Source organism: Opisthocomus hoazin, chromosome 4 (genome assembly GCF_030867145.1).
Source record: "Opisthocomus hoazin isolate bOpiHoa1 chromosome 4, bOpiHoa1.hap1, whole genome shotgun sequence".
Taxonomy (NCBI): domain Eukaryota; kingdom Metazoa; phylum Chordata; class Aves; order Opisthocomiformes; family Opisthocomidae; genus Opisthocomus; species Opisthocomus hoazin.
Window position 1 is genome coordinate 6,358,717 of NC_134417.1, and position 26,012 is coordinate 6,384,728.

The 26,012-nt window shown below is 42.6% G+C and overlaps 1 protein-coding gene across 1 annotated transcript in view; it reads left to right on the forward strand.

Moving 5' to 3' along the window:
• UBXN7 (UBX domain protein 7) overlaps positions 1-24,809 on the forward strand; it is a 31,305-nt gene extending 6,496 nt beyond the window's left edge. The window contains exons 4-11 of the mRNA XM_075417738.1: positions 1,835-1,900; positions 4,688-4,800; positions 10,916-11,062; positions 11,828-11,918; positions 13,098-13,225; positions 13,638-14,031; positions 14,786-14,865; positions 20,309-24,809. Coding sequence (XP_075273853.1) covers positions 1,835-1,900; positions 4,688-4,800; positions 10,916-11,062; positions 11,828-11,918; positions 13,098-13,225; positions 13,638-14,031; positions 14,786-14,865; positions 20,309-20,470 — 1,181 coding nt within the window. The 3' untranslated portion in view covers positions 20,471-24,809. The remainder of the gene's footprint in view (positions 1-1,834; positions 1,901-4,687; positions 4,801-10,915; positions 11,063-11,827; positions 11,919-13,097; positions 13,226-13,637; positions 14,032-14,785; positions 14,866-20,308) is intronic.
• The last annotated feature ends 1,203 nt before the right edge of the window (positions 24,810-26,012 follow it).

Consider the following 26,012-nt stretch of genomic DNA (forward strand, 5'->3'; position numbering starts at 1 on the left):
GATGGTGCCCTGCTGAGGGCACTCTGAAGACACTGCAGCAGCTTGTTCCTTTTGCTTTCTTTGTGGCCCAGCAGAGTTATTGACAAAGGTCTGTAGACTCCTGTGGGTTCGAGAATCTAAGAAGTGCAGGACTAAGATCTGCTGACCCTAGTGCTTGGTCCTGTTCTACCCACCTGTAACACACTGATCTCAGACGCGCTGTCACTGACTGCCCTACCGAGGGGATCTGCGGATCAGTGATAGCCTCCTGGCACTGTCTGGTCCACCAGTGCTGATATGCTCACTAATGCCACTTCTGTTTGTAACGTGAAGCAGGACAAGCCAGCTGAAACCAGAGAGACTTCACTTGGTCTTTTCAGCTCTAACCTCAAAACAGGGAATGTGCCAGTTCCTGGTTTTGACAGTGTCATGCTGACGTGATTGTGTGAGCTTGGGGTTTCTTCCAGTTGATGAGATGACCCTGTGTATTTGTGCTTTGCCAGATACATGGAATCCGTCTTGCGCTACAAAGGATATCAGAAAAACGTCTACCTGGACTGCTGTGAACGTCTTCATCAGCGCTGCCAGGCTGTAGCTAAGCCTGGCAAGCGAAATGCTGCTTTTGCTGAAGTGGTCCTTCAGTTGCTATCCTTACCTGCAGTTTAAGTTGCTCTGAAGTTGGCTTTAATGGGTTGTGCTTGTGCCCCTAAGCATTTAGAGGTGAAAGAGATGTTATTTATTGGAGTTAGAGAAGTATTATTCACAAGCATGTTCCTCATTCAAGCTTACTTTCTTATTCCATGATAGTCTGTATGGGATACACTGATTCTTTACTTCGTACTCTGTACGAGAAGAATGCAAGGAACAAGAGCTGTGTACCATTCTTTATGCCCTTGGTGTGATACAAGGTGAAAGATGAACGATGATGCACACGCTATGGGTGCAAAACCAGAAGGTCTCTAAAATCAAGTTTTGGAGGTACTTACTGTGTGACCTGTGAGTAGGTCTTGCTTTCTCACAGTAAATGGATTTTTTCTTACTACAGGTTTCCAGTGGGTATACATTGTATTTATCTTTGTTTAATTTGTTTATCATTTATTATGTCTTGTAACAATTAGGCTTTGAAATTTCTATCTTTAAATTGTTCTGTTTTCACTTAATAGTAATGCAGATGAAAAGTTGAAATAAATCTTGGCAGGCAGTTCTGTTTTGCGTCCCACATACAGTGGTTCTGCTGTACCATAGGACTTCGATGGTACTTTTAGGTACTGTTCCAGTTACCTGCCTGGGCCGCTGTCTCTCCCCAACTGCACCAGTTCTGTTCTGAAGGTTCCCTTGCAGTTAGTGATACTGGATCCAGTGGAGGACTGTGGCTGTTGCCATTCCAGGCAAGAATTTGGGACAGAGTCTGGATAAGAGATTAGAAAAGAATAGAAATGGATTGTGGAAAAAAAAAGTGTGGTGCCTAATAAATAAAATTTTCTCCCAAAATCATGTTATTCAAATTTTTTTTTCAAAGTTTTTCATCTGCTTGAAGGTCTGTTGTAAAAATCTTGACTGGAATTGTGACACATGATGCTGTGACAGCACTGCCACTGGGTGGGATGGCCTTTGGAGTGCTTGGTGAGCCCATCAGAAAGGGCTAACTTTAAACTTTGGTGTATTGTTGGTACATGTTTTAGACTACTGATTTCCATCTTTCTCCAGCCCTTCCTAATGACCTTACTCTCACATCATTCATGCTTTGGGTTCCTATTCTGTTGTCCCACATGTGTGATGGAAGGTACTAATATGTAATTATTTTGATAGTATACTTTTGAAATAATTATTGAAATACTTTTTTTTTTTTTTTAAGCTCCTAAAAGACGCAGACCTGCGCGCTCAATATTTGACGGTTTTCGGGATTTTCAAACAGAAACCAGTAAGTGTCTACAGATCAGTAAGTTAAGGGTTCTTTTTTTTTTTGTGCAAGTAAGACTGAAAAATAGTTTCCGTTGTAGACTATTACAACTTTCAGTCATTGAATGGTTTTAAAATTGCCTACTGTATAGCAAAAGGGTTTTTTAATAATATTATTAAGCTGTTCATTGTTGTAGTGTCAGTACTGTTTACTGACATGTGTCTTCCACCTTTGTGGTACAGGTAAGGTTGTTAGTTTATTTTTCTGGGGCAGGTGAAGGGAAGGTGCTGAGTAATGGACATACAAAGCAGCTTGTAAGGAGGCTGGTCCAAACACTTTACTTGCATAACACAGGCAAACCTGCAGACAGTATATTGTCTGCTTTGGTATGGCAAATATTTTCTTCATAACTCTCAAAAAAATACTTTTTCTGCTCTAGAGGGAACTGAAAAGCGGGAAGAATCTAACACCCATCTAGAAATTAAGTTCATTAATTGAATTTTGCTTGGCTAGCCAGTGGTCATTCTGGCATGTGAATTAGGTTTGAGTAGCTCTGAGGCTTCTTCCTTGGTCACACACAAGGTTCTCATGAATTTAATTGCTGTTTACCATTGTCTATCTGTTCATACACAGAATCTCAAAATGAAAAGCATTGGCTGTTATTTAAGCCATGAAGGTTTGTAGAATATGATTCTTTGACAGTGAAACACCAGATATTTCACAACTGAGCTAGAGCTGTTGTGCAGTTGTTATTGCTGATGTTGCTGGAATGTTCAAGAGGTCTAAGCATGGACCAGGTTACCATATAGTTAGCTGCTGTTGGATGCTGAACTGAAAATAAGTATTCATAGTTACTTTCTTTTCCCTGACAGGTTTGGTCAGGGTTTTCCAGTCATAATGAACTTGTCAAATGCTAAAGTCACTGGCAGCTGTGTAAATGAAAATACACCATTTACAGAATCATCATACCCTTAAATTTTTTCTCCTCACCTCCACTTTGTTACAAGACACTTAGATATGGATGATACGTAAAACCATTGTGGTTTAACCCAGCAGCCAGCAACTGGGACCAGGCAGCCACTCGCTCACTCCTCCCCTCTGCCCCCAGTGGGATAGGGAGGAGAATAGGCAAAAAGTAAAACTCGTGGGTTGAGATAAGGGCAGTTTAATAAGACAACAAAGGAAGGAAGAATAATAAAGCACAGGCAAAACAAGTGATACACAGTACAATTTTCCTCACTGCGCAACAACCGATTGTGCAGCCAGTCCCTGAGCAGCTATTGCGGATCATAGAATTGTAGAATGGTTTGGGTCGGAAGGGACCTTTATAGATCATCTCTTTCCAACCCCCCTGCCATGGGCAGGGACACGTTCCACTGGACCAGGTTGCTCAAAGCCCCATCCAGCCTGGCCTTGAACACTGCCAGGGAGGGGGAGCCACAGCTTCTCAGCATCCACAACTTTCACGGAACTCACAGAGTCGTGGGGCTTGGAAGGGACGTCTGTGGGTCATCTGGACCAACCCGCTGCCAAAGCAGGATTTTGCAGAGCTTGCCGGACTCACAGAAAAGTTTCTGCCCCCCAGCCAACCCCATTTATATACTGAGCATGATGTATATGATATGGAATATTTCCACTGGCCATCCTGGGTTAGCTGCCTGGCTATGCTTCCTCCCAGCTCTTGTACACCTGCTCATTAGCTGAGCATGGGCAACTGAAAAAAAGTACTTGATTTCTTAGCAACAACTAAAACCATCAGTGTATTATCAATATGCTTCTCATATTAAATCCAAAACACAGCAGCTACTGGGAAGAAAATTAGCTCTATCCCAGCTGAAACCAGGACAAGGGTTTATGATGAAACTTTTATCATGCTTTTTGGTTAAAACTTCGTAGATGAATATCATTGTCTGATTGCCTCTGAAAAAGCAGCCCTGGCCATGAAAGTCAGGATTATTTCCTGACTCCCAGGCATGCTCCACAGGGATGCTTTTTTCCCCTGTGGGGATCCAGAGTCTGCTCAAAAGTGGTTTGTATGCTATGGCTCATTGACAGCTCCTTTCACTACTGGAAGGTTTTTGGTTGTGGGATAGTTACTCCCCACTTCAGCTGACTTGGTTTCATAGAATACATGGTATCACTGCATTTTTAGGTAAGCAATTGTGTTATTTACCTTTACTGTGTATGGTCATGTGTGTGTAGGAACTATGTTCTGTATTATTTTGAATGGAATTGATACCACTGAAAGAAACCTGCTCGAAGTGTGGTACTTGTGTATAAACAAATCTGAAAACCCATTCACCTGAGAGAGACAGTGGTATCCCAAGTTGATTGTGGGAAGAGTAGATACTTAATATAAACATCCAAAGATACTTCTCCATGTAAACTGTCTTTTTTTTTTTTTTTCATATGAGATTGCCTTACAGTCAAGAAATAGCAACAGTGGAATAGAAATATTCTGAGTATAAGTTATGATACTACAGTCTAGCTCAGTTTTCCCTTTTAAAAGCATCACCGAAGACAAGTCACAGCTCTTTTTTTAGCTCTTTTGGTTTCAAATATTGACATATGACCCCTTCTGCTGATACATTTATTAAGGTGTTTTTTAAAAGTGAAACAAATGCCCAGTGCTTGAGAAATCTAGGGCAAGCGGGATCCTTTCCTTTATATAGCAGCTAATCTTGTTCAGTGTAGTCTAACCTTGTGACTTCAGTGCTGAAGTTTTGTGCATGAGCATGTAGCCAATAATAAATCCATCTTGTGAGTATTTTGTCTAATTCAGCTTTCTTTGCTCTTGGGGCTGTGCAGTTCGACAGGAGCAGGAGCTACGAAATGGAGGGGCAGTAGATAAGAAACTCACTACTCTAGCAGACCTCTTCAGGCCTCCCATTGATCTGATGCACAAAGGGAGCTTTGAAACGGTAAGTTTTGAAATTTTGGTGCAGTTCCTTATGTGATGACTTTACAGTGCGGAAGCCTTGTGTTAGGCTGCTGGCATGTATGGATCCATTTCTTGGGTGATCAGAAAGTTACAAAGGGCCATATAGTGATAAAGACTTGATGGACTGCATATGGAGATTTTGCTGACTTACTGAAGGACTTTAATGATGATAGGCCACATTGTTTGTTTCAGTGTCAATGTGGCAAATCATACTTGGTGAAAGACTTTAGTGCACAAAGGAGCCTGGTCAAAGTGGAAAAATTGCATCCCTTGAAGTATCTCTGTATGGCAGGATGCAGAAAAAGCTGAAGTAAGATTGCTTTTGATAGGTGAGCAGGTGCTTCGGAAGGGGCTATATAGTTGCAGCACAGCCCTGCTAAGAAGCTCAGGCAGAGTTATGTTAACATGGCTAAACGGTTTCTGATACCAGAGCTAGTGAAAGTATTTGAGTGTGGCTTTGTCATGAAGGCACACCTTTATCTTTAGCAGAGGTCTTGCTCTTCTATAAAATCACAGTGGCTGTCTTTTGTAGTGATGGAAAAAGTATCCAAGATAACTGTCTGCCTGAGAAGGGGACTGTTAGCTTTAAATAACTACAGGTGTCACCTTTTCTGGCTGTGTAGGCGTATGTGTATCTAGTCATAAGTCATCATGATAATGACTAGAGAGTATGCAATTTGTTTGGGTTTTGGGTGTTGTGGTTTTTTTTTTTTTTGAGTCCATAATTTCTAGATATTCTTCAGAAGTTATGGTTAGTGCTGAACTTTGGTCTTCTTTAAGTAGCTGAGATTTACTATTATGTGATGATTTCATGAGAATGCAAACTAATGATCAAATGGGGCAATACAGATGCTGCAACCATGAGCTGAACAAAAATATTGTTTACATTCTTTTCACATTTGCCTTTACTGCCATACACAAATAAATACTAGAGCACTGCTGGAGAATTTTTTGAGAAATGCTGTGTGCCGTTCTTGAGTCTCCAGCTCTCATCCTGTTGGCCTCATCTCTTTTTATGCTTCCCACATCACCAGGGGTCAGTTGGCTTGTCACTGATTCCTGTATCCTGACAGTGCCCTCCATACGTTTAATTTTCTAGCAAAATTCCAGGTTTGAAAGGACACTGACGAAGAGTAGCCGTGTCTGCCTCAGCAAGTAATTTGGTGCAATGGAAGCAGATGAGCAGGCTGAATTAGTTGGTGCTGAGGCATCCCTGCCTTGTGATATGTAGCTCAGGGTTTACTTCAAACAAGATTGTGTCAGGTCCTCCAGCTGATGATACCTACCAGGCCTGTGGTTCAGAGATGTTTGAGCCAAGCAAATGCATGGTTAAAGGCAACAGTAAAGGGAATTCATGTGAGAACAGCCAGTGCTGCTCCAGACTGGAACATAAACAGTCAGCGAGTGCCCTCTGACCCCTGTGTTGGAGGTTGAAATGTCTGCTCGTCTTTTCCTTGGGCCTTGCGGAAAACATCTCAAGACTGTAGCAATGTTGATTGTGGCATCCACCACAGTTAACAGTAGTTTCAGATAATGAAATAACTGATTGATAGATTTGATTGTCCTAAGATCTCTGCATTCTTATTCAGTCTTGTAAATTTAAAAAAGAAAAAAAAAAAAACACAAAAAACCACACAAAAAAACAACAAACCAACAGAGGGGAGATGCAGTTTGTGTTTACACACTTTGTCCTGTTGTTTGCAGTAACTCGAATTTAAAGACACTTCCTGGTATTGGTATTCAACTTTGTGTGTTCTTGTTTTTGTCCCATGGGATACTCTTCATTTCAAACTGATGCTTCTCATCTTCTTGCAATAAAAATCTTCAGCTTCCCAGTTTGTTGGTCGTTATCCCTTCCGTTTCACCTTTTATGACTGTAGACTGCTGTACTGCTTCAGCCTGCAACACTGTTGGGCCTCCTGTGAATCCAGTGACCAGAGTCTCCCAAAATTCATCTCTAGCAAGCTGCTGTTAGCTTCCTCCTTCTCTGTACACTGAGATAAACATATATAAACATCTCTGATTTATTATATAGTTTATCACATTCCAAAGTACTAGAGACTAACTACTGTCACTTTGATGCTCTTCTAGTTTAGTGTTAATCTAAGTGGGGTTTTCTTACTGTTTTTAGTGTGTGGTGTATTATAATCTCTGAAGAGGTATGCAAGAATATTCTGCCAGTGTTGTGCCATGTACATTTATCATAGAATCATTTAGGATTTAGGACTTTATTTGAACTTAGCAAGAGTGGTGGCATTCTGGTCTTGCTAAGGTTTTCATGCATCTTTGTTGCTCATCTTTTGTTGGTCATCTTTGGGCATTCTAAGGTTAATTTTGGTAGTAAATAGATTTAGTTATCTTCAGTTTTCCTGAAGAAACCTTATTTTTCTTCAATTACAAAGAAACTTTGTTATCAGTAAGGTGTAAAAAGTTGCCATTTCATTTTAACTCAGTAATACTAGCTTTTAAGAGTCGATGAGAATTAACTTTCATTGAAGAGAAGTTTTCAAGCATTAAATTACATTATTTTGTTTTAACTTGCCTTCTGTGAAAAAGCAACGTGCTTCACATACTGAACAACTTATGATCACTATACTCATAAAGTTAAGTGTGTAATTAACTACACCCTAGAAATGTGGTGAAAAAGATTTGATACAGTGTAAAAGACTTAATCCTGCGGGCCTTTTGAACACCGTGGCTGAGCCACTAGATGCCAGTTACCTAGTGGCTGGTGGAGTAGGGCTGTATAAACCGGAGGCAAACGAGTGATGTGTCAGCGAGATGTTAACCTGAGCTGCCTTTTCTTTCCTACTAGAAAATTTCAGAGGAACTTCCAGAGCTTAAATACACATTGTCACTAAAATGCCGGTGTTTGAGGAGTGTTGCATGGTTATATGATTAGGGAGTCAGTTAAGACTGCACAAGAGATTTTTAACTGTCGTTTCCTGACTGTAATATTGAGCTTTAATCTGTATTAAGCTTCAGAGTTATCTCATTAATGTGGAGTCTGCTAGGAATAAATCACTAGAGTATAATAAAAACAAAGCATGTTTGGTATGTAATTTAATTTAAGTTTTGTTCTCATGCCAAAGACTGCATTCAAGAATTGCAGGTGTTCATCTCTTCATGCATATGATGTGAGATAAGATATAATTTTAGGGGAGTACACACCAAAGTGACTTAGTTTACACTTCTTGTTTAGGGAGGAGATAGTCCTGGCACACGCAGTTCTGTGCTTAACACTCATTAGAATTTCAGTATTTCTGAGGTTATTGTATGTTTCAAGTCTGTCTGTATGAAATGTCCTCATTTTACAAGTTGAACCTTTTTTAGCTGCTGCTTTACAGCTGGCACTGATTTTTTTTCTTTGTGCATAGCAAGCAGCAATAGTTTGGAAGCCAGTCTAGTCGTCGTACTCAAATTGTGCAACTATCTTTGCATAAGGAGCTTCTGGATTTGCCATTCACAAAGGCAAGCCCTGCACGTGGCACCTTTGGGACAGGAATGGCTGGATGATGAAAAGATGTATGCCCTGGCCCAGGGAAGAAGTATAATTATAGCACAGATAGGATGTTTCTTGTTAGATAATTCCATGCTCTGACTTCTGTCACCTCTTACCTTCCAAGCTGAATCGTGCTTGATTAGCAGATGTCCAGAAGGTCACAAGGTGCTGCCTCCACTTCCTTGTTTCTCTCTGCTGACTTAAAGTGCATTTCAGCAAAGCTTTTTATTAGAGTGCGTTTCAACAAAGCTGAGCAAGGAAGAACCAGCACGACATTTATAAACCATACATGATTTGGAAAATTCAAATGAGAGGAAAAGATGTTATTTTTAGTGGTGCAAGTGCTAGAGGTTATCCAGTGAGATCCAGTACTGAGTGTAAAACAAGACTTCTCTCACATATTGTCTAACCAGATTGGTGGTTATAAGGTGGTTATATTGGTTGCTATAAGTTGTTGTAGTGATGAAAAATGTGAATGGCATCTGGCCTGTTGTATCTGAGACCCACTACCTCTGTCTTGGAAAGTTCCTGCTCTGCCAGTTGCTGAAAGCTTGGACAGAGATGCTTGCAAGGAGTGGTTGTTCTGCACTTACGCTATCCGTGTACTCTTTAAGTGCCTGGTGCTGGCCTTTATGCCGCAAAGGAGGAGGAGAGATGGGGGGAAGTTGATGTTGGAAACAGTGGATCTAAAGCCACCAGACATAGCTTTCAGAATATGCAACCAGCTCTTGAGTCTTCCCTTGTTCTTTTGTCACTTACCAAAATGACCCACCAGTATAATCTCCAAACCCACAGCATTTCTTTCCCCCACATTCTTCTCCTTCCACCCACCTCCATTCCCTCAGAAAAACCCCAGTAGCTGTGTAAGAGCAGAGTTGTGTGTGTGTGAGATGGCAGCAATTTAACTGTGCCCTGTTAGATGTTAAGTGTGAAGCCCGTTGCTTTAGAAGGAAGTTAAAAGTACTTTCAAAAGCTATACCTGCTCTACAGGTGAAAACTCATATTTGCAAATGTTCTGTGTGGAATTTCCTGCTTGCATCCTTTCGAGGACCTTAGCTGGGTGGAGGAGAGGTAGAGCCAGGTTTTCACTAATGAAAAATATACAAAGTAAGTGTAGAAGAGTGAGATGCACTTTCTAGTTATGTATTTTTGACTTTGTTCTTTTAATCCAGTATAGATGACATTAGAACACAGGACTAAGGCAATCCAGTTGACTGAAATCACAGAAGTTTTTTTGTTCCTCTTAAACTTGTGCAGTACCTCTAGGCCTCGTCTTTAACTGATTTTGTAGAATTAGTTCTGAAAATCCACAGTTAGCTCAAAACAAGTCTTTTAAATAAAAGCATCATGACTATATTTAAGACTCTTACCAGTTACTTAGGTGTCACCTGCCCCGCTTTCCTCTCCTGGTGACCACATGCTGGATTCTGACACTGTAATATTAGTGGTAAGTAGTTAGTGTAAGGTCCCTTGTGAGAACAGGAGGACTATTCAATGCTTCTACATTCAATTTTTTTTCCTTTGAGTAAAATGGTTGGCTCTGCATGTCACTTGGCCATGCAGATTATTTTTGTAGGCTGAGATTCTTCACTTTGTGAAGCTAAGTGTGTGGGGTTCATGTGTCTGTCTATCACACATTGAATAGGCTGACTATTCGTAAGTGCACTGGCTAAAATTAATTTTAAAAGTAAAAACTTTGGTTTTGGGGAAAAAAATATTGCCCAAAACAGCAAAATCTTGCATAACATCCTAATTCTGTGACTTTGCTGTTAAGTGCATTATCAGCAGAATGGTGAACACACTTATAAATAAATACTTTTTTTCTTTTTTAAAAGGAAAGGGAGTTCATATGCTAGTTCCATTCTTTCCAGGGGGTAAGAGCATTCTGCTGTTGATACAGCCCTCTTTTTTTCAACAGGTATGGCAATTCAGCGATCAGAATTACATTCTTGATCAAACTCCTACCATTAACTTGCAACCAAGCAATAAGACAATGCCAGCTTTGTGACTCAAACCAGTAAGATTTCTTCCTGCACCTTCCTGTCTTCCTCCCCAATTGCAGTCTGTATAATGAGCATCAAAAAAGGATGCCTAATTCGGCAGTTGCACACTAGTAGGATAACTCAAAACTTGGAGAGAAAGAAGAAAACACGCAGAGAGGGGGTCCTGTTGAATTGATGCAAGTCCTCTGTCAGTTATGCAACCTACTTAAATAGAAGATGATCCAGGTTTATCTTTAGAATGAACAGGTCTTTCCTCTGTTGTCAGATCAGTGTGACTGACTGCACTCTTTCCCAAACAAATACTTTATTCAGCATCCCTGCGTCCCCCGCAAGTTGCTTTTCCTGCTCTGTGCTTGGCTTGTTGAAATCCAGCAGCTCTGTTCATCGATGTGATTCTGTAATTGAAAGTGGGTCTTTCAGCCTTGCCTTCTGTTTTGTGGATGCCTTTTCACTAGCACTGTCCATCTTCCTCACTGTGAAGGGATTTTGGTGAAAAATCTGACAGTGTTAGAAGCCATCGTTGACTGGCTGGCATTAGTTATGTCTGGCTCTTCAGTTTTATCTAATGAAGCTTGTCTCTCTGCTTACAGGCCAAGGAGTGTGGTCAGATGCAGAACAAATGGCTCATGATAAACATTCAGAATGTGCAGGATTTCGCCTGTCAGTGTCTCAACCGCGATGTCTGGAGCAACGAGGCTGTGAAGAACATAATCCGGGAACATTTCATTTTTTGGCAGGTCAGAATTTGAATGGGGCCATGCAGGTAACTTGGTGTCCTGGTAGACAGGGCAGTGAAAGAAAACAGACTTCTTTGAATAAAATAGCACTGATGCAGTTCTCTTGGTGAATTTGCAGAAAAGATGCAATAGTTCGTGGAGGTGTAGCCTGAAGAAGAGAAGCTGAGAGGGGACCTTATAAATGCCTACAAATATCTGAAGGGTGGGTGTCAGGAGGATGGGGCCAAACTCTTTTCAGTGGTGCCCAGTGACAGGACAAGGGGCAATGGGCACAAACTGAGGCACAGGAAGTTCCGTCTGAACACGAGGAAGAACTTCTTCCCTCTGAGGGTGACGGAGCCCTGGAACAGGCTGCCCCGGGAGGTTGTGGAGTCTCCTTCTCTGGAGATATTCAAGACCCGCCTGGACAAGGTCCTGTGCAGCCTGCTGTAGGTGACGCTGCTTCGGCAGGGGGGTTGGACTGGATGACCCACAGAGGTCCCTTCCAACCCCTACTATTCTGTGATTCTGTGATTCTGTAGTTTATGGGTGTAGATGTAGTTCATGGATGTGCATTTGAATGCATGAACTGCCTTTCGCTTATTCATTCAGAATGTTACCTCATAGCTTCTAATACATGGACCGTTAGAGGCATAGTTTCAGCTTGTCAGAGTTACTGAGAACTGTACGTACCGGTTGTACCATATACTGTAAAACAGAGAAAGATACAGTTTGTTTGTGTTCCCTCTCCACCCAGTAATTTGCTTCCAACGTGGTGTTTTGTAGGTATACCATGACAGCGAGGAAGGACAGAGGTACATCCAGTTTTATAAATTAGCAGACTTCCCTTATGTCTCCATCCTGGATCCCAGAACAGGTAAGATACGTGACAGTTCGTTACCTACAGATTCTATATCCAGTGTGAAGGACTGGCAGTTGTAGGCTAGAATACCATCTTTTGCAGTATGTGTTGCATTCACCTGAAGAATCTCAGTTACATTGTTTTGCTCTCTGGGAGGCCTTGTTGTCCCTGAAGAAGTGAAGCAATATGTTTTGGAGGAACTGAGGGGATAAAACTCTCAAGGCTTGCTGAAATTTTGTGTATTTGGTTATCGTGCTTGGTATAGCTTTGCAAGTACTTTGGGAAGTGAAAATAGTACCACCTGGTGGTAACACTCTGAAATGATTATTTTTATTTAAGTGTCATTTTAAAAGCTAATTGAAATCATGGCATGAGTAAACTACAATATTTGTAAGCATTACATCAGTCTGCTTCCTGCTCCTTGCACAGTAGCTTTGTGAGGCTCAGAGATGACTTATTAAATTGCATCTTAATTTTGAAAGACCGTTTTGGCTTTGGGTTTTTTGTTTGGTTTTGTGTGGTTTTTTTATGTGTGTGTTTTTGTTGTTTTTTTTTCTTAACTGGAGAATCAAACTTCTACCTCCTCTTCCAGCTCTTTTGAAATTGTTTCTTTTTCTTTTGTGTCCCAACACCCCTTCTTCTTTTATCATCATATAATGCCGCTATATTAATTGTCTGGTCTTGTGCTCCTCAGGACTGAAGCAATAGTGTCTGTAATCAGAGCTGAGATTTCTTGCTATTTGACTTAAACCACCCAAAACTTTTTTTTTTTAACAAAAAAACTTTGGTGCTGAAGTTTGGATACTCTTCTTAGCACTTTACTTATGGAAACAAATGCTGTTTGCCAAGGTGTGGAACCAAAGCAGGCAAGAATGTAGAAATGCTTCTTCATAAACTTAGTGGTTTGGCTTTTATTCATTTCGATGCCTAATTCACCATTTTGTGCACACATTCCCATAGAGAAAAAGAATGGAAATAAACAGAGTCTCTGTTCATGTCTGTCCATGATTGAAACCTTTTCAAAGGGGTGGAGGTAGGAAGCTTTGTAATCATCAGGTGGTAGCCTGTAGGAAGCTGCAGTTCCACAAATATGGACTCTTGCAGAGCATGTGCACAGCAGTGAATTGGTGTGTTTGACCGCTAAGCTGCAATCTTTTGCTGAGATTATGTTTCATGACATCTGTTGTTCCCTAGGCCAGAAACTGGTGGAGTGGCACCAGCTAGATGTGACTTCTTTCTTGGACCAAGTGACTGGGTTCCTGAGTGAGCACGGACAGCTGGATGGCCATTCTACTAGCCCTCCCCAAAAATGCTCTCGTTCAGTAAGTATGAGGCCCTCTGGGAGGTCTGGAGAAACCAGAAAAAACATGCTAGCTTGTCTGTATCCAGCTGTACTGGTTTCCATGCTTAATGAGTTAGTGTGAGAGAGTGCTAAAATATGGTGCGCCAGGGAATGGCTTCTGCCACGGTAACTGTCGTTGTTGTGCAGTTTGTGCTTTCAGCATTTTTTTGGATTTGGCCGTCACAGAATTGTGCGTGTGTGGAAGGAAAATATATCACTCCATGTGAAACTCCAAGGAGAAGTCATTAAGTAGTCATAGTGTGACTAGGCTTCCATGGTGTTTGTTCCTGACAGTTTTAGTAGCTTCTCTTTAGAAGACTGATGTCCTCTTAATTTTCGGTACATATTTAAAAGCAATTTTTGTGTATTTGTGTTATGTCTGTATTCAACAGGAGAGTCTCATTGATGCCAGTGAGGACAGCCAGTTGGAAGCTGCTATCAGAGCCTCATTACAGGAGACACATTTTGATTCCTCGCAGGCCAAGCAGGAGAGTCGATCAGATGAGGAGTCGGAGTCAGAGCTTTTTTCTGGAAGCGAAGAGTTTATTTCAGTTTGTGGATCTGAGGAGGAGGAGGAATCGGAGAATCCTGCCAAGCTGAGGAAGTCTCCGCACAAGGACTTGGGGTATAAAAAAGAGGAGAGCCGGAGGCCTCAGCCTGAGCCCCCTGCAAGGACTGAGTCTGGGACAACATCAAATCATAGAGTGCTGCCTTGCATTGATGCAGGGATGTTGGAGGAGTCAACTGATAATCCTGAAAGTACATTTCAGGGACTAGATGTGAATGGTAAGTTGCCATTTTTTTTATTTTTTCAGTGACCTGTGTTTCAGGGTTTTTTTTCCTGAAAATCTTTATATGTGGACAAGCATGGTTTCATCCCTTGTTTTGAAAAGCTAAATCTTTTCTTCTGTCTTACTCGCCCTCCGTGACACCAGACGTTTGAGCGATTCATTTTGCCAGCAGCACCACTCTGGCGTAGCGATGCCACAAACTGCGGAGTGGTACTAGTGACTGAGCTCAAGTTTCTTCGTTTGAGACCTCATCTGCAAATAAATTACACATTGGTGGAATGCCAGGTGCACATGGCAGGCCTTCAGCCAGTATGGTAGAGAGAAGCAGAATAACATCAGCCCCACCTTGTGCTCAGTTAGCTTGGCTGCCTTGACGGTCTGGACTGAGTTTTAATAATGCAACTTTGGCTAATACAAACAAGTCCTTGGGGTCTCAGTTCCTCCCTGCGGTGCCTGAGCTGGGATGCAGCAGGGTGAGGTGGTCTCAGAGGCAGAGGTAGCACAGTGTGCTTTTCTCTGGGAACGCTGAGTAGTTTCAGTCACTGCTATTGACTATTGATAAAGTCCCGAGTTTGTGTATGTTTTAAACTCGTGGTAGAAGTATATCTTCATAGACTGGAACCTTGTATTTGTCTCCAGTCCATGACCCTGCTATCCTGTGCAGTAAAGTGTGCCTCCTAAAATCTACAGAAGAGCTCAATTCAGCTGCCTTGCTATTTGTTAACTTGTAGTAACTTCCTTTATGCTAGGACCAAAGGCACAGCTGATGCTAAGGTATCCAGATGGAAAGAGGGAACAAGTCTCACTGCCCGAACAAGCTAAACTTCTGGTGAGTGGAGTTAATTGGAATCCTTGTTTGAGTACAGGAGAGCTGAAACTGGAGAATTTCTTTTCCTATTGAAATCAGATCTAGTGAAAGTGGTATATCCAGGGAGCGCTTGCACTGTCATTCCGTTGTGTTTCTTCCGTGTCATTCCTCTCTTTGATCAACAGGCTCCGATGGCTCTGTTTGTTTCCACTGCTGCTTGGGTTGCGTGTGCGCTCCAGGGTCTTCCTTAGTCTCCAAACTGCTAGTTTCTGTCCTAAAATGACTCTCAATGGCTTTTGCGTTAATCATGAAATTACCATAAAATGCTCTCAGCTCTTGTTTGTGTTTTGTATCTTCCTCCCCCCCCCCCCCCCCCCCGAAAAGTTCAGTTGTTGCCCATGGTCAGACAACAGCAAAATCAAAGGCCAGCCTCTTGGTTCTTGTTCTCCATCTCTTTCATCATACTTCCACACTCCCTTCTGGATGTGGATGACAGAGCAGACTTCGGAGGAAGTTCTCCCAAAACAAATTTGTTACAATATTATTTAATTACTGTGCTTCAGCTGTGCACCTCAACTATGCTTTGGGCTTGTTTACCTTGGAGAAGATGATGTCGATGGCATTTCCATCAGATTTTTTCAGGTGCTTATCTGGAAACGGTGTTTCAAGAGGACACTGTGTTCCTGCTAGCTGTGACTTTTCATGACACGGTGGCCAGTTAAGCTCATTTTAATGTAATCAGTGTAGAAGTTCTGTATTGAAGTCTTAGGGAAGGCAAAAGCACGCTTCTTCAGAAGGGTCTTGGGTAGATTTAGAGGAAAAGTGTCACATCTCTTACAGAAAATGAGACTATGACCTAGTCTGCAGCACTCTAGAAATGTAGAGTGTCTCAAGCTCATATTCTCATCCTTAACTCTTTTGGTTGAAAATAAAAGGAAAAAACAAAAGTTGCTTTTGTTATACCATCATCTCTCTCAAAACCAACTGTAAGCAGTAGGTTGTGCACTGCTGAAATATGAGGAATGGGGAACTCTGGCAGAGCATCACTCTTACTGTAGGAACCAGCTTTACTTTCACACCTTCATTCTTGTATTGTCGTAGCAATCATTGATGTATAATCTTTTTCCAAGTACTCTTTTGTATCTTGACTGCTTTTTGAATTTATATCTCAACTGCTGTTAAACTGTGTGCGTTATTAAACATGTGTTGCATTAGGAGTATAGGTCTGACGTGTGACGGGGGGGCCCTCCCATTGAGTCATGAGGTTCAGAAAGCGCTCCCTTGCTTTCTAAACTCCTCCTCAGAGAGCAGTCCAAGTGCGGCTGGATCCAGTCTCAGTCGCAGACTTGGTCAGCAGTTTATGCCTAAAGGAGTGTGCGTGCGTAGCCACTTCTCAGAGCCCACGTTTGCCCATCAGAGCCCTCTCAAGGACTTCCACTGAGTCAGTTTTGCAAAGCTGAGCAGATAAAAGATTTATTAAGGCGACAGATACAACAAACTCGCAATTGCCATTGATAAATTCACTTGCTGCATTTAGCACTAAATGTCTTGAGGCTAGCGAGTAATTAATTAAGCAATATTAATGATTTCCCTGGGTATCGTCCAGCATAGTCGGAGGCACGAATCTTACCAAAGAGGTGTCCCTGCTTGGGGAGGAGAGGGGTGCAGGCCTATCGACCCATCTGGTTAGTTGGAGTTCTCAGCCTGAAAACAGGATTCTAAATGCCAGGTTTATACACTTGGTGAGGTGGGACTAAGTCAATTATTGTGTGCCGACTGGCCCTTAGCAAGGGTTACTAATTAAGGAAATTTGACAGGGCTCGACAGTTCAGCACGGGGGTGGGGAATTTGGTACAGATATAGGGGGGTCTTTCTGGTTTTGCTGAAGCAACATCAGGCTGCGAGGCCTTCACCTCATCCCAGATGTCACTCAGTCAATTTGAGTGCTAGACCACAACCCGTTACATCTGTTTTGCAAGATAAGCACAAGTCTTGCAAGATAAACAAGTCAAGCTGCAAGCTAAGCACGTTGCTCAAGTCAAGCCCCGCTACTCCCTGCTGACTTAAAGTGATTTCTGTATTGGGCACTAAGAAGTCTGGACAAGTCAGTGTCCCACAGCATGTGGCACTTTTGAATACTTAATTAATTTATTTAGGTGCTACATAGGTCTAATACTGATACATTCCTGATAATCCTGACTTCTGGTTTGACTCCTTTTATGGACTGCAGTAGTTAAAGGAAGTTGATCTCGGCATGTGATTTCCTTAGCTGCCGCCTGCTCTACAGTCAGCAGAGGAATTTAGGTGAGTCAAGGTTTGTGGGTAAAGAGATCTTTCTATTGCAGAGATGAGCAGGCAGCTTTTGTGCTCATGTCATGTGATCTTTTAAAGCCGTTTCAGTCAGATCAAGATTGAGTCTCAGATGTTTCTGAGCATCATTTCCATGCTGATTTTTTTCAGCCCTTAGTTGCTTCCATTTTAAAGCTGTCCGGAACTATAAAAAGAAGTTTTAACTGATGAGACGATGTTGCTCTCCCCCCAACACTGGCTGTTTTTTAAAACTTTTTTTTTTTAATCATTGCGTTGTTATCAATCAAGAGTAGCTTCTTTACACACCATGATCTTCAGGATGTGCTTATGCTTCCAATATTACCGTAATTTAGCTTTTCCACCTAGGCAAAAGAGAAAAGGCAACACTGCCTTTTTATAAAAGCGATTGCTCTTTGTGTGCAATTGAGTGGCTGACTTCACTCTGTTCAGCAGCTCAGCCCTTCGCCTGCATTGCTGACTGGCTGCCTGAATAACTTTTGTTGTCTGTCAAGTGTTGTAAGGTGTGCAGGATAGGCTGGCCTTTAAATGGGGCAGGGGGGAGATGTGGGCAGTAAACATAACTGGATTTTTAAATATGGTGGTTTGTAAAGAAATTTTGATCATCCTTGGTCCTTGAAAAGGAAGTCAAACCCACTTACTTGCATTCCTTATCAGACATAGGCATTGTAATCTGCAAAGCCTGTTGGAGAACAGTCCCGGTAAAAGAGGAGATTGGAGTGACACTCTCCTCCTGTCACAGGTTTGTGTGTAGATTTTGATGAATTCAGAAGAACACTCCGTGTATGTGCTTCCCTGGCTGTTCTGCAGTCATCAAATCTTGGAAAAGTCCACGTTGAAAAGAATCCCTGGAGATCATCTGGTCTAGCCCCCTGTTGAAAGCAGGGCTGTAGACGAGGTTGTCTAGGGCCCTCAAACTGACTCTAGAGTACTTCCACCAAGGGACATTCCACCACTTCTCTGGGCAACTTACTTTGAAGTTTGATTTCTCTTGCTGTAGAGAATTCCTTCCTTATATCCAGGTGAAACTTCCACTGGAGCATCTTATGTGTGTTGTCTCTTGTCACTGTGCATCTCTGTGAAAGAAATGCCTTTATCTTCTCTATACTGGAATACTGTGATGATATTTCCACCAAGCCTTTTGCTTTCTAGGCTGAAGAAACTGAAGTCCTTCAGCCTTTCTTCATGTACCGAGGCGGGTCCTATACTCCAGTCATTTTGATGGCCCTCCGCTGCATCCTCTCCGTTTTTTCCTTCTCCCTCTTGAATGTGAAGAGACCGAAACAGAACACAGTATTCCAAGCGTGGTGCAGCAGAGTGGTGTAATCGCATCCCTTGATCTGCTGTCAATACTCTTGTTGATGCAGCCCAGGTTTGCTGTCACTGCTGCAAGGGTGCACCACAGACATGTGTTGAGCTTTCCTGATGAGTCTTGACAATCTCTGCGTGACATCCAGGATCTTGGCTCTGGGCAAGGAGCAGGCTTCCAAGACTCAGGTCAGCAGTTGGGTGCCTCAGTCCGCCGCAGAAGGACTCCCCTCCACCAGCATGCACTGCTTCTCCCTGCTGAGTAGGACCAGTGGGTCCAGTTGTGTTTTCTGGTGGAACTTGTTTGTCCTCCCCATTTATTACCAAGACTTTATACAGTTCTTTCAACTGATGTTCCCCCTACCCCCAAGTAATGGGAGAGCTGCTGTTTCACTGCCACAGGTCTTCAGGGTGCCTTGTCTTGCAAGTTGCTGTCCTTCCTGTGTTTGAGTCTTGCTTCTGGTCATCCCATTCTGTCTGCACTGTGAGGCCTCAGTTCTTGCCCTTGCAATGTTGCTGCCGGCATCCTACTGCTTTCCTGCTCATCTTCCCTGATGCAGCGGAACATCCTGACCTCTTCCTGCAGCTCCTTAACCTCGTGCTCCATCTGCAGTGATGCCCCTGAAACATTAGGGAGAGTGCTGCAGGCTGTTATTGGAGACTGCATCCTGTGTCAGTTCAGCACCGTGTGACCGACAGCTTTCCTGCTGGCACACAAACACGAAAATGAACAGCCACCCAAGGGATCTCCTGAGCCCCTTGCCCGTGAGCTGCAGCAGTAACTGCCAAGTGCTTGTTAGTGACCATGTTTTTCTGTGTGCTGGGTTGCTGTCATCCCAAAGCGGCAGCGAAATAGCGAGGGGAAGCTAGTGGAATAATTAGTACTAGTAGAAGCTTAATACTGCTAGCTTACTCCTTCCATTTAGTTTACTGCCATAAGTTGCCCACCAAAACTATGTGAACAGTATTGTTGGGACCCCCTTACTTTTTCATACTCTCCGTTTTACTACATACTGTCTTTTTTCCCCTCTTTAAAAATCTGTGACTTTTTATTCTGCTCTACTGTTCTGTCAATCTCCATTTTGCTATCCCTGTTTATTTGTACTTTACGTTCTCATCTGCTGTGTTTTCTGGTGAACTTGGGAAATGTCTCTCACTGTGGTGTGGACATCAGCTCTTCTTGATATATCTGCTTGTTGAGATGTGAGGCTGATACCGCTTCATCCCGGTGCCCTCTGTATTCTGCCCCAATTGCTATGGTAGGCAGAGAAGGCAATGAATTGAAAAGAGCTTTAAAAAACAAAACAAAACAAAACCAAAACCTTATGCTTCTTGGAGGCAGGAAAAAAATTAATTTTTTAGTAAAAATACTGCATTTCTTTTTCTCAGTGTTACCTGACAAAAATGCTTCTTTGGTGGTTTTTACGTTTAATGTAAGGGTAATATCTGATAAGTGAGGGGGCTTCTGTTTTGGGGCATTTAGGATTTTTTTAGGATTTTTTTGCAAATCTTTACCGTGATTTGAATGTGTGATGTGAAATTCAGCTTGCTTGAATTAGTATACTATTATGTATGTCTTCATTCTGTTTAAAGAATCAGTTAGGTAAGGGATCACTTGGTAATTAGTTTTTATGATTATTCATACCATGTCTGGGCCAAATTAGATATTAAATTAAAAGAGGGTCTATACTATATGAAAAAGTTCAGAATTTCCTTTGTCTGCTGTTACAAACTTCCTTTTTAAAGGAAAACAGGATTTTTTTAATATATATATTCTTTTGTGTTATTCTGAATTATATGACACTTCTTTGCCTTTCCTTCTCTCCAGGCTCTTGTGAGACATGTCCAGGCAAAAGGATACCCCAATGAACGCTTTGAACTTCTCACCAACTTCCCTCGAAGGAGACTCTCCCACATGGACTATGAGATCACGTTACAGGAGGCAGGCCTGTGTCCTCAAGAGACTGTCTTTGTGCAGGAAAGGAATTAGCACCGTGGCCTGAGTTCTCCCAGCCTTCCTCCCCTCTCCTCTTTGCCTGGGACACCAACTCGTTAAATATGCAGTTGAGAGTCATAGGATTGCAGTGCTGAAATCAGGCAGGCAGCTGACTGGTCCTTCTCTCTCTTCTTCCCTTCTCCTGCTATAGTGACCAAATGAGAGTGTTCAGAGTTGTGTTTTCTTCCTCAGCCTGGACCCTGCGGAGAGCATTGGGAAGAACATCTCTCCTTTGTTTTCATGGAAAAAAGTAAAACGGTGATCTGTGTATCTAGTATGCTGGGGCTTGGAGTGGCCATAATACACATACTCTTCTCGCTGCTGTTCTTAAATCTGTTTCATTTAATTTATTTTTTAAAATAGTGTGTGATAAGGCACTGAGTCATCTCTCTGTAAGGGGAGGGTGTAATCTCCAGTACAGTCTTCCATTTGTTTTGATTCCCTACATGAAAGGTCTCCATTAACCTTACAGCCTTCTCAAGGGTTCAGTTATCTAGTGCTCTGTGAAATCTTGGGGTGTGGGAAGGAGTTGGGTTGCGGTGTGGTGAGTTACTCATGCGTATGGATAATCCTTTCATCTCCCTTAGGCAGTCTGGCATGGGAGCATATTGACCTTTCCTGCTCTCCTGCCTGTTCTGCCAGCGTGAGGCAGGGAGCCTTTGTGGTTCCACCAATTCTGCTTTTGAGCTGCTGCTCGTTGGCTGTGTTTGCTGGTGGAGGGGCAGCTCGTTTTGGACAGGCTTGAGTTTGTATCTGCTCTGGGAGCATTGTTCCACATTAACTTCTCTAACAGGTAAGTTAACCACACAGAGTTGATTCTGCCTTTTCAGTCCTAGGTCTGTTTTATCGGTAGCTTCTCTTCTTCCCCCCTGCCCCTCCCTGGTTGTACTAATGTGCGTGGGGCTAGGCTGGGATTTGTTGAAGCAATCTCATATAAAATAACCAACAGCTGTATCAGCAGTAGGGCAGAGGGGAAACTAGATTACAGACAGCAGCATGAAACTTCCATCAGTTCTGCTGCTGGAGAGACTGTGGTCCCGTACTGCAAACCTTCCTTTCTCACCCCTTTTTTCAGAGTAAAGCAAGTCAGCTGCAGGGCGGTGGGCAGCTGACAACGCCTTCCTTTCTTCTTTGCTCAGCTGTAAGCGAAGGAGTAACTTTACACTCATCATCTTGCTATCCAAAACAAAACTGGGAGCCCTAGGTTAGTTAGCTTTGCATTGGTTTTGTTACACTCGGTAACCTCTCTCACAAGGAAGCCAGCGTTGCACTTGGCTGCAGCAGGTTTATTTTTAAACCATCGAGAAACATGCCTCTTAAGCCTGGTAAGTGGCTTTTCCTGCTGGTGTAGTGGTAGCGCTCACTTAATTTTTTCTTTCTTGAGGCTTTATTTAGAAAAAGATTAATCTTTTTATAACCTGTCAGGGAGTTAAGAATGAGAAATTGAAGATTTATATTAAAAAGGGGATTTTTCTTCCGTTTTGCAGTTCCTAGTAGTTTGTTCTGTTCCAAGAAATTACAAGCCTGTTCATTTTGTTTTGTTTCTCTGGCACAATGTATTTTTTCTTTCAGTTTTCTTTTGCTTTGGTCTGGGAGCAGGAGGCAGGGAAAAAAAAAATCAAGAAATATACGTCCCTGCATGTGGCTCTTCTCTGCCTTCATTCTTCTCCTCTCTTTCCCCTTTCTTCCCAACCCAAATAAAACCAGTGCTGCAGCACACGCGTACATCAGCTGTGCTGTGGTGGCAGAAAGCTGTTAAGAAACAGCACCAACCAGGCCTTTATTCATACTGAAGCCCTTTGGAGTTTGGAGGAACGTGGCTGAAAACTTCGAGTTCTGCCTGCGACAGCTTGGAGAGTGAAGGTATAAGCTAGTTGGGCTCTATTTATAAAGAGCCTTTGTCACAATTGCTTCTAAGTTCAGATTGCTTTTGACAAGTTTGGAAAAAAAATGCCTTAAACTTCTGGTTGCAAAATAAGATGTTGAAATATGAAGGACAAAGGAAAACAATCCTTCAAAGGCTGTGGTTTGTAGCTTCCTATGGGTGTTGCTTGGCCATAATTTGCGTGTTGTGTTGCAAGGACTGTTGTGAGTTTGGAGGAGCAGAAGTGCATGTGGCCAGTGGAAGTCTTTCCAGGTAGAGGACGAAACAGAGCTAACGTGGAGAAGTTTCCTTTGCATGTGCTGCTCTTCATCTAACAGTGCTTTGTTTTCATATTTAATGTCTAATTGCAGCTAGTAGTATCAGTCACAACCAATATTCACAAACAGAAGGCAAAATGAGTGCTGCTTTCCCCTGCCAGGTGCTTCTGACACATTTACTGCTGGCTTCCCACATGTGATCTTTCAGAGGCCCAGAGAAGGATTTCAGGTCTTCTTGGTGATATGTGCTCTAAGTCAAGCTGATTGACCGGCTTCAACCTCACAGCATTCCCTACGGACGTAAAAAGAGCCGTTAAAGGCCATGCCAAACGTTTCTGGGCATAATTTTGGTTAGGCTTTGAATTTTTACATTTCTCGTGTTCATGGACTGAAGTATGTTGCCCTTCCTGATAAATTGGATAAGTTGACAGCACGAGTATTAAAGGAATGGCCATGTATGTGCATAACAGCCTTGTAAAATATAGTTGTCTGTAAAAAGGCATCCAAGGGTACCATTGTTCCTAAGTGGATTTAAACAGCAATTTTACTTCAGCATACTTTCCAGAGCTCACTAGGTCTGCTGCCTTGCTCCTGCAGGAGAATAACATCTCCCGTCTGTAAAGCACGTCGGTGCTGCAAACAGGTTGTGTTTCATGTGGTCCACTACTTTCATAGATGCATTTTTTTTAAAGACTACCGAATTTATATGCTCATCTAAATCAGCTTATGCCAGCTTCCTCTTTTACTGGTGCTGTGGTTTGTACCCTTGCAGAAACTGGCAGCTGGTTTTAGTACGTGTTTTAATAAATAAACCTCACTGCTGAAGGGCCTGATTTCTCAAATTCCTGCTCTTGGTGGAGCACTGAGCTTGTTTGCAGGAACTCAAGAGCAACAAGGGCTAAACTAAAAGCAATTTTTCTTTTGGGGGGCAAGGCATCGCTTGCGCTGCGTTTCATTGGGTACCAAACGCTGCGGAGATGCATAAAATGTGGTGTTTGTGGTTGTCTTTCTAAACCACGTAGAAATAGAGAACAGGCACCTGCGTGGGAATGTCCGTGTGAATGGGAAGACGCGTGTCATTTCAGGGACTTAGCACTTGTTTTTTATCCCTCCTTAGTTTTTAATAAATGTTACTACTTTCAGAAATTACTTTCTGTAAATGGAAGAGCCACTGGTTTAAAGGCAAAACAGCAAAACAAAATTCATGTTTGGAGCCCTATACTGGCCATGTGCGGTGTTGGAAGTACCCACAGTCGCATGTTTGGAGTTGATCTGAACACGTTTGACGACTGGTTGTTGAGGTCTGTTGGTTACATTCTGCAGAGACAGTCTTGTGGAGGTTTTCTCTGTCCGAGCCCAAGATCCTCGTGCAGTTTGGTTATACTCTGCTTTGGTATCTGCTCCTGGACTGGCAAGGTTAATGGATACCCTTTCTGCGTTGTTGTACAGGATGACTTTTACTACAGTCTCCTCTTGTCTGAGGGATGCTTAGTGTCTCCTAATAAATTAGTGTCACTCCCAATAAATATAGCCATATGTATATACATACATACACACACACAAACACACGTGTTTTTAATGGTAGAATGCGGCACAACATCCATGCCTCGACTTGCCTCAGTCTTATCTTCTGTCGTTTTACATGGGTATATTATGAGTGAGTGCAGAAGTTTGGGATTTGGTCACTGTCTTTAATTACTGTGAGTGTCTGCAGTACACAGAAAAGTCATTTTGTAACTGCTTGTTAAACGGTGCTGAGAGTTTAAGGTATAGAAGGATAGATAGTAAAAGTACTTGGAGCAGGGGGACAAAGTGCTATTTTATAGAACAGATTTATATAAAGAACATCTGGGTAAAACTCAGAGACGTTGGGCCTCATGAGGGGCACCAGACTATAGGATAGATGATTTTTAAAAATGAGGCTGTTTCCTCTAATTGGTGAACTAACAGTTTCAAAATTATGACTTTGCCTGTCGTTTTTTACGGTAGTCAGATATTTCTTCAGTGATGGCGACTTCACGTGGGAGGAGGGAGAGGACTAATTCGGACGATTTCAGTTCACGGTGCTGGGAGGGACCAAACTCAAGGAAACCTCTGATCTATATACATAACTGCTGCATTTTTTTATAAATATGTGTAAATGTCCTATTGTAATATTTGATCCTGGAAATAAAACAAACTGTTTTCACTAGCTTCCTTCATCTCTTGCTTTTTGGGTTTGGGGTATTTTTGTTGGTTTAGTTCTGAAAGTCTGTCCTTACATTATATGGAGAGTTTCTGAGTTTTTCCTTGAGGTTATTTGGGCAGAAGGAAAGAAAATCAAGCTGAGTTCCCTATATGTGTGTTATCTTACCCTTTTGTAAAATTGTCAGGTTGGGTGCTTTTCTTTTTCCTTTGGCCCCTCGTCTGTGAATCCCAACTTGGCAGAATAGGTCTGAGAGCCACAGCTTCTGTTGAACCTCTGGGAAGTTTATGGTTTTCCTATCCTGGCTGTAGCCGCTTTCGCTGGCCTTGAGTTTCTTTACAAAAGAAGTAGCAGGAGCTGCAGCGCAGCTGATAAAGCCCAAGTGTTTGTTATTTTATGTGCTAGCTCCAGGTCTGCCCTCCCAGCAAGGACAGGGATTGCCTGAATTTTAAGCCCGTTTGCAATATGGTGTCTGGTAATAAATACAACCAGGTAACGGACTTCAGTAGAAAGCATCGAGTTCCGGCTGACAAGAAGCGCTGATTACAGCGAGCTGCTTGCTTCCTAACCCAGGAAAGCTTCAGCCTATTCTAGTGGTTACAAAATCTTGTGAGACAAACTTCTGGTACCTTGACAAGAGAAATACCCTCATGTAAATGAAATAAAAGAGGCAGGGCTAGGATTTTCCATCCTTCCCAGTGGAAGAGCAGAGAAAATGTGACTTTCTGTTCTGAACCATCGATGTCGTCCTGGTACAGATGTTGTCAGGGCAGAGCCTCTAACTTTTGCAGTTGTCTTTTGGGCTCCTTGGGATGTTCCTGTAGTGGCCTCACATGAAATGCAAATGAGCAGATTCCCTTCTGGACAGTGGGGAAACAAAAGCTTAAGAAACTGATCTCAGGTCATCCTCGTGTTCCTGACTAGGTAGGTCTCCTCTGGATCGGTACCTTCAGCCAATGTCTTAGTCTTGCCCCATCTGAACTCTCCAAACAGTTATGGAATAGGGTGACTGTGCCAACAGTCACGCTAAAAACTTCAGCCAGCGTTCGTTCATCATGACTCGTTTCCAGCATGCCTCGGAGAGGAGGGCAAATGCGCTTGGCTCGGCTTATCCAAGCCCAAAGCTTTCTCAAGGGAGGTGGTCCGAATTCCGTGGTTGTCCTCCTGGGAGACGCTGACCTCCAGGGGAGCCCCGGAGAAGGCTGTAGC